We start from the raw sequence: 8484 nt of genomic DNA on the forward strand, positions 1-8484 counted from the left end.
TCTCTCTCTCTCTCTCTCTCTCTCCCTCTATTTATTTTACCCTTGACTGTGTATATCCGTGTGTACGGGCGCACATTGAGACGCAGGGCAGCGCAGACCAGGGCAGACACAGGGCAGGTCAGGGCAGGACAACACAGGGCAGCATAGGCGTGGTGCGCTCATTGAGAAGCAGTCTGTCGTCCTGTACGGGTACTGTGGTCATGGCTTTCGCTCAAGATTACTTAAGAAACCTTAAAAGAGGAGACGAAGGAATAAGTGGTAAAGGGTAGTAATGATGACGGAAAAAAAATAATGAGGATACAGGCTATATAGGCATGTTAATATTTTTGATAAATTTCGTTGTGTAATACGATTTGCATCATATAATAGTTTTCACAGAATTACTTGATATTTACTAACTACAGTATATCCAATATCCCAAGAGCTAATTTTATTATTTACAATTCATTGTACCATCTCTCTCTCTCTCTCTCTCTCTCTCTCTCTCTCTCTCTCTCTCACACACACACACACACACACACACACACACACACACACACACACACACACACACACACACACACACACACACACACACACACACACACAAGATGCAACGGTACACATCAACGGAAAGCCTATATCTCAGTCGTATACGTATGCAAGTTCATGATATTATTATTCATACAGCAGTATACTCACCATCTTTAAACTGTAGAGTGCATGCAGTCGCAGCCCATATCTCGTCTTTATAAGATCCCTTCATGTACTCAGGATGAGTAGTGTCATACAGCACTCTTTGTTGGCGGACAGCCTCTTTAATCTGGTGGCGTGTTTTATATCGTAAGTCTTATTACTGTTAGACATTGCTATTAGCCTCATAACCCACCCATCCCAAAATTTCTTGCTGATCTATAGCCCTCTGAAATATGTTAACCATTTTTTTAAACTAAAGCGGTGGTTCCCAAACTCGAAACCAAAACAGATTTTCGGGAAAGAGGGGGGGAGGGGCATAAGAGGCTGTTTTTAAATTGCGATAGATTGCAAGGAACTCTGGGCATCAAAAAATAAATTATTGATTTTTTTTTTACTGGTATCTATTTTGACTTGGCAGCTGAGAAGCTACATTCTATTGCCATTTTGGAAAAACTGTACAGTAGTTGTTATTATATATATATATATATATATATATATATATATATATATTAGGGGGAGGGAGGTTCACAGGAGAAATTAAGAGCGACATAAGGATTTTCAGTTCCTTAACGTGGAGAGGAACGAAAAATATGAAAACCATTGCTCAACGAAAAACCATCCCATTCCCTCTCTTTCTCTCTCTCTCTCTCTCTCTCTCTCTCTCTCTCTCTGTTGGTAGTGGGTTGTTGATAGTAAAACAGGTAGTACATTTTCACTGATGTTTATGATGGCGTCTGTCTTTGCCAAGTAATTAAATACATAAGGACAGAGAATGAATAAATATTTGTCAATAGTGAGTCCTCGAGGGTAAGGAGGTTCCCTAGCACCACTTCCTTAGCGATTTATTTTCCGAACTACCCATTAATATCCTCTTTGCTTCCTATATCTTCTTAATGTCGACATAGATTATCAGACAAGGATATAGTAACGGAGCAGAATCAGCAAGAAATCGTTAAGGAAGAGGTGTTTCGGCTCAGCGGCCTGGCGTCTGGTACAGGCCAGATGGAGTGGCGGGGGCCGAATACGAATACCTGTTGCCATTACCGTTGACCACACCGTTGCCACTACCGTTGACCAGACCGTTACTGTTACCGTTGAACACACCGTTGCCATTACCGTTGACCACACCGTTGCCATTACCGTTGATCAAGCCGTTGCCATTACCGTTGACCAGACCGTTGCCATTACCGTTGGTATAACCGTTGCCGTTAACACCGTTGCTGTTAAGTCTGCTTCTATATCCGTTTCCATTTAGTCTCCTGCGATATCCATTGGTGTAGCCGTTGCCGTTACCACCATTGCCGCTGGTGTACCCGTTGCCATTGACACCGTTGCCATTCACTCCGTTGGTATACCCGTTTCCATTCAGTCCATTACCGTTAATTCCGTTGGTGTAACGGTTGCCATTCACTCCGTTGCCATTAACACCGTTCGTGTAACTGTTGCCATTCAGTCCATTACCGTTAACACCGTTGGTGTAACCGTTGCCATTAACACCGTTGGTGTAACCATTACCATTAACACCGTTGGTATACCCGTTACCATTCACTCCGTTGCCATTAACACCAATGCCATTAATACCGTTGGTAAAACCGTTGCCAATAACACCGTTGGCATAACCATTGCCATTAACACCTTTGGTAAAACCATTGCCATTTGCTCCGTTGCCATTAACACCGTTGGTGATGCCGTTGCCATTCTTTCCGTTGCCATTAACACCGTTGGTATACCCGTTACCATTCACTCCGTTGGCATTAACACCATTGGTAAAACCGCTGCCATTAACACCGTTGGTGATGCCGTTGCCATTCACTCCATTGCCATTAACACCGTTAGTAAATCCGTTGTCATTAACACCGTTGGTGTAGCCGTTGCCATTAACACCGTTGGTGTAGCCGTTGCCATTAACACCGTTGGTGTAGCCGTTGCCATTAACACCATTGGTGTAGCCGTTGCCATTAACACCGTTGGTGTAGCCGTTGCCATTAACACCGTTGGTGTAGCCGTTGCCATTCACTCCGTTGCCATTAACACCGCTGGTGTAGCCGTTGCCATTGACACCGTTGGTAAAACCGTTGCCATTAATACCGTTGGTGTAGCCGTTACCATTACCGTTGCCATTAACAGCAGGAGGAAGGTAGGAGTTACCAATCGCACCGTTACCATTAGTGAACCCGTTGCCATGGCCGTTGGTGAACCCGTTGCCGTTGCCATGGCCCAGTTTGGCAGCAACAGACACGCCAAGAACGGCTGTGCACGCGTGAACAACAGAACTCCAATTAGTTGAGAGAGAGAGAGAGAGAGAGAGAGAGAGAGAGAGAGAGAGATGAGGATAGGAGAGGGTGAGTGTTTTAGGGGGCTATAGGTCGACAGATAGATAGACATGAATAAAAAAATAGATAGATTCCTTGGGTTGGTCTGTCGGGCAAGTAATTGAGTTATTATTTAGTGGAAGGTAATATTTTTTCTATAATAGACAACTGCAACCACGTAGTCCATCCTATGATAAAAACAAATCGTAAATGTTTGTCAAGAGCAAATGTAATGAGCCAAGAGAGCTGTAAGTGTAAGGTAATTATTAAAAAATAAACTAATTAGAACTCACCTGTCAGGACAACCCATACAACGAGCTTCATCTCTCAGCAACCAAGATGTCTCAGGCTGCAACACATATAAACGTTGATCAACATTTTAGAATATTTTTTAAACGTTATTGTAGTTGACAAGAGGATAGGAAATGTTTATAAATATGTGTTATTGTTGTGTCAAATCTCCGATGTTTTGTGGTGGACTTTGAATGTTAGTGTTTGTAATGTTGTCTATGTTTAAAGGTTGGAGCTAGACAGGTTTATGTTTATGTTTGTTTTTATTATTATTATTATTGTTATTATTATTATTGTTGTTGTTGTTTCTTTTACGTGTCTGGATCATTGCCCTATGATCTGTTCCTGATTCTTTCGTGCTCCGTTACCTGTCTGTTGTGGGGCTGGATCGTGTCTGTCTCTCTGTTCTTTCTGAAAGCCTTTATATTTACTGGCTGATGCCCCCCCCCCCCACAGAGGCGGAGGGAGGGTGAAAGGGGGGCAAGGGGAGCATGGGGGTCAAGGCCTGCGTGTTGGAAAGTGAAACCAGATTCTCGTCGGTGAAGGAAGCATCCTAACACCTTGCCTCAAGCGATTTCTTTTTGTTTTTGTCTCCTTAATCTGCTATTAAGCGATTTATTTGTTTATTACACCATACTGTCCTATTCTGTGTTATATAAATCAATTCCAGTACCGCCATGCATTCTCCTAAACGATTTATTTTGCTAATTACACCTTACTTTCCTACTCTGCGTGATATAAATCCTTCCAGTGCCTCCATACTCTGCATAAACAAAGTACCAAAGGATATTAATCAACCATATCCAAAATTAATCGCTAAGGGAAAGGTGATAGGGAGCCTCCTTAAGCAACGAGAATACTGGCCTTGGTATACCCTTTTGTGTAGTATACTTGGCCTTATGGCAAAGATATACTGCATACATCCTTACAAGTATACACATAAGAGTATACAGAGGTACAATAGAAGACAATTATTCGTATTCATATAAAGTTTGTTTCGGAAAATACGACTTCCTTCTTTTCCCATCTCTTTCTCCCTCCCATCCTTTACCTGTTCATTCTAGCCTACCCTCTCCCTCTCATACTTTCTATTGCAGATCTCTCCTGCTCCATCCCTTCCTCTCCCCCATCCCTTCTTCATCCATTCTTCTTCTTTCAATCCTTTCACAATCTCTCATGCTTCATCTGTCTCTCTTCCTCCAGTCTCCTTTTCATCTTCCCTTCTCCCCTCCATCCCTTCTCCATCTCTCTTCCCTCATCCCTCACTCTCCCTCCCATCCCTTCTTCATCTATCTTTCTCCTTTGCATCCCTTCAACATTTCTCCACCTACATCCCTCTCTCTCCCATCTCTTCTCCCTATTCCTCTCATCCCCTCCCTTTCCATCCCTTCCCAATCCCTCCATCTCCCTCCCATTCCTCCTCCACTTCTTCCTCTCCCTCTCATCTCTTATCCACCATCCCTCCATCTCACTACATCCATCTTCCTCTCTCCTCATCTCGACTGACTGCGTACAGTGATAATAATGTTAATATGTTGGTTTTAATTAGTTACCCCCAAAGAGACTAATTAATATCATGATCCTAAGCAATTTAATTGACTGATCCTCCTCAGTAAGTCTTTATCATTTATCAAACTCTCTCCCTCCCTCTGTGTGTGTGTGTGTGTGTGTGTGTGTGTGTGTGTGTGTGTGTGTCCCTCTGTCTGTCTGTCTGTCTGTCTGTCTCTCTCTCTCTCTCTCTCTCTCTCTCTCTCTCTGACTCCTGAAATCTTCCGTCTTATGTCGGCTAAAAATAATCTTACTATTCCATTCGGTAAAATGTCTTAAGATTATCATTAAATATGAGTAATCGCCGGAATTATAAGATTATTCTTTCTCTTCCTGGCACGATAATTATAGGCTTGTAATCCCCTCGGTTAAGCAAGCTCCCTGACAACTCAACTTTAGCTATTTATTTTTGGATATTTCTGAGTAACATCGCTTTGTAGGTTATTTATGCAGAGTATGGTGATGTTAGAGTGACTGATATACCACAGAAAAGGAGAGCTAGGTGTTATAAGCAAAATGAATCGTTTTGGAAAAGGAATTAAGAAGACTATGTTTTTTTTTTTTTTTTTTTTAATGTATTTTCGCCTCTTGGTCGTCCCTTTCTCATGGTCCAGTAGTCCACATCCACAGAACTGATGGCGCCACACACCGTCACTTATCACAAGTTATGTTTCCCTGTGTCTAACTTTAAGCATTGATCTGTGTGCTTGTGTGTGTGTGTGTGTGTGTGTGTGTGTGTGTGTGTGTGTGTGTGTGTGTGTGTTTGCCATAGTCTGTCCATTACGAGTATTGCTTTCATTCAGTGACATATCTTTCTCCAGGTAATAGGTCTCTCACTAATTAACTCTCACTTGACAAATCTTCCACCTGTCCATGGCGAATGCTGAGTTGTTATAAGAAATGGGAAGTGAAATATGATGCTATACTCTTTTTACACTAACGTGGCCCAAAATTCCTTTCTCTCCATCATGTATGCTGAGCTGTAAAAATACTTTAACAATGGGATGTGATGTTTGTCGTGAGAAAATGCTTTGGAAAGGATGTAGAGCTGTAATGTCATCTTTTTCTGCCATTGAACGACGTGAAATAAGCTTGAAACCATGAAAATCTGGGCCAAGATATAGTGAAAAGAGTATAGCTATGAAGAAATGTTAAATGAATGATGTATGGATGGAATACTATACGTCTTTTACACTAACTTGGCCTAAATTATCGTCCATTTCCAGCGTATTTCACGTAGCTCAGGGGAAGAAACTGACAAAGCTATGGCTCTATATCCTTTCCTTAGCACTTCTTCATTCTAGCAATGCATTCAAGTGTTAATCTCGTGTTATAGGTCTGCATTCAAGATGGAGATATGACAATTTTAGGCCAAGGTAGAGTAAAATGAGTATACTTGATTATAACCTGAAATAACATGAAAACTCTGCATAAATCAATCAGACGGACTATAGTATTAAATATAGCAAAAAGTCTCTACGTCTAAATTCTAGAAATTCTTGTAAGTATTTTTTCCTTGGTCCTATATTCATCTTAGTCTTAAATGTTGCGACTGGGTAGCCTATCCCGGGGTCCCTACGAGAGAGAGAGAGAGAGAGGAGACTAGATATTTCATAAGTACATTTATCGTATCTCCACAACCACTTTCACCAACGGATCCAACACTCTAATAATTACCCTCCTGGCACACTTCTTTTCTATATAGTCCTTTGCCTGAGAATAGAGATGGCAACCTTATCAGGCATACATCACTCCAAGACCCTGACCTCCACAACGCTGCTTTTACCTTCGTGTTTCCATTAGGCACATTCCGCTCTGTCACGGTTCCGTACCTACTTCCCCATTTCTGTCTTCCTCGTGTCCATTACATCGAGTTTTTTTTTTTTTTTTTTTTTTAAGCTTATCTCCCTCTTCTGAATTAAGCTTCATTAGCAGCTCATATCTGTTCTCATACACTTGTAAATTATGTCGTAAAAGTAGGGTATAAATAAATGCTTATCATAAGGCTACCAATTTTATTACATGGCAGGACACATACCCTGGGTATATTTGTGACAAGCGAGAGAAAAGAGGAACTTGTCTTTTTACTCTAGGAACAATGTACTTCTACTCTTTAACACAATCTTTTCTTGTGGGTGTGAACCGCAAAAGCATCAAGAGTACTGAAAACGTTGCCCGCAAGCCATTGATGAGTTTTATTGACATCATATTATCCTAGTACCAAGGCCAGAACTAAAAAAAAAAAAATTCTAGATTCTGTGACTGACGTTTTTTGAGAGACTTTACATATAACGAGAATGTGTGTGATTGTTAGGGTATTCTTAATGTACAATCGCCCTCAGTTATGCGTACCAAAGGTGTAGTGTGTTTGATATTTTAAATGACATTAGTCGATCTGTTTCCATCTCTCCTCTAATGTATCAAACACACAAGTTACAGTGATCAGACCACAGTAGACTTAGAGGTAAAAACCTTGCAGCCCACCTCTCGCCGAGGCAACACCTCCACCGCTGTTCCCGGCGGGACCAGCTCTCCACAGCAGCCGTATCAGCCGAGGGATGGGCCTGTCCTCTCCACCTGAGGGAGTGCCCTGGTCAGCCCACCAGGAGGTTGAGTTGTTGTTGGGATATTCGTCCCAGTAGTACTGGGACACGGGCAATCAGAGAGCCTGTCAGAGGTGCGCATTACTTGTGCGAAGTTGAATTAGCAAGGTGGAGGATAATCCCATACCGTGGTAATTAATATGTTTAAGGGAGCACGGGCAACAACGCCAGCAGCATCCATAAAGACGTCCCCAGATCGGGCAAGGGCCGAGTCAAGCTCAGACCTGAGTATGGTAGTGGCTGGACAGTCCAGAAGATAGTGAAGGAGGGGCTCCTCAGATCTGGCCAAACAATGGGCGCACGGGTCTGGCTCCATACCAACAATCTGCTTGTAGCAGAGAAACCCCAGACGCAATCACCGCAGCCTGACTACAAGATAATTAGGTAGACCTGGAGGGGGCAACAGCAGAGAATAGGATGTGGCAGTGGCATACCATTTAGCAGAGAGCCCTCCGTGACCCAAAGCTGATGGTCCTCTAGGGATAGTCTTCCCATGGTAGCAGTGAGAGTGCGGATGAGGTGCGAGGGGCTAGGGCCCAGTGGGAATGTGATGTCAGGGAGAGCGCAAGCTGAGCGTGCTGCGTCATCAGCACGCTCATTGCCGCTGATTCCCACATGTCCCGGGAGCCAGTCAAGGTTGATAGTTGCGCCCCTATGGACGAGAAGGGATGCAAATGTGTGGATTGCTGTCAAGAGGAAGACTTTTTCATGAAGCGAGAAAGATCGTAATCTCTGAATGGAGGAAAGAGAATCCGTGTGGATTATGATTCGGTGGAGACAATGGTGGTGAGCATGGCGCAATGCACCCAGGATGGCAGCAAGCTCTGCCTGGAAAGCGGATACACCTGTGGAGAGTCGCCAAGCTTCCACTATTTGCCCAGAGACAAAGGCCGCTCCAGCTGCGCCATTAGAGGAAACAGAGCCATCAGTGTAATAGATGGCTGAGTCTGGTAAGGTCAGAGCCGCCACCCTACTGAGACCCTCCTGCCGGAGCAGTGCCAGAATGGAGGAGTGAGGTTTAGCTTCCGATGGACCAACAATATTAAAAAGAGGAG

General features: G+C 43.2%; 1 protein-coding gene across 1 annotated transcript; it reads right to left on the bottom strand.

Moving 5' to 3' along the window:
- Positions 1-1648: 1648 nt before the first annotated feature.
- On the bottom strand, positions 1649-7745 carry LOC145404381 (uncharacterized). The gene is made up of 4 exons (XM_080275902.1): positions 7557-7745; positions 6504-6539; positions 3303-3336; positions 1649-2925 (listed from the first exon to the last, which is right to left on the bottom strand). The coding sequence occupies exons 1-4, from the start codon at positions 7743-7745 to the stop codon at positions 1649-1651; spliced, it is 1536 nt and encodes a 511-aa protein (XP_080132028.1).
- Positions 7746-8484: the final 739 nt, after the last annotated feature.

The sequence above is a fragment of the Coenobita brevimanus genome, chromosome 63 (assembly GCF_032717465.1).
Source record: "Coenobita brevimanus isolate Jiangsu-jjx chromosome 63, ASM3271746v2, whole genome shotgun sequence".
Taxonomy (NCBI): Eukaryota; Metazoa; Arthropoda; class Malacostraca; order Decapoda; family Coenobitidae; genus Coenobita; species Coenobita brevimanus.

Excerpts from the sequence above, each read along its gene's own strand:
- LOC145404381 (XM_080275902.1), bottom strand. The coding sequence starts at position 7,745 with ATGGAGCCAGACCCGTGCGCCCATTGTTTGGCCAGATCTGAGGAGCCC. Across the intron at positions 3,337-6,503 it reads AAAAGAAGTGTGCCAGGAGG|CCTGAGACATCTTGGTTGCT; the intron begins GTAATTATTAGA and ends TATGTGTTGCAG. Across the intron at positions 2,926-3,302 it reads GTTGCTGAGAGATGAAGCTC|CCGTTCTTGGCGTGTCTGTT; the intron begins GTTGTATGGGTT and ends ACGCGTGCACAG.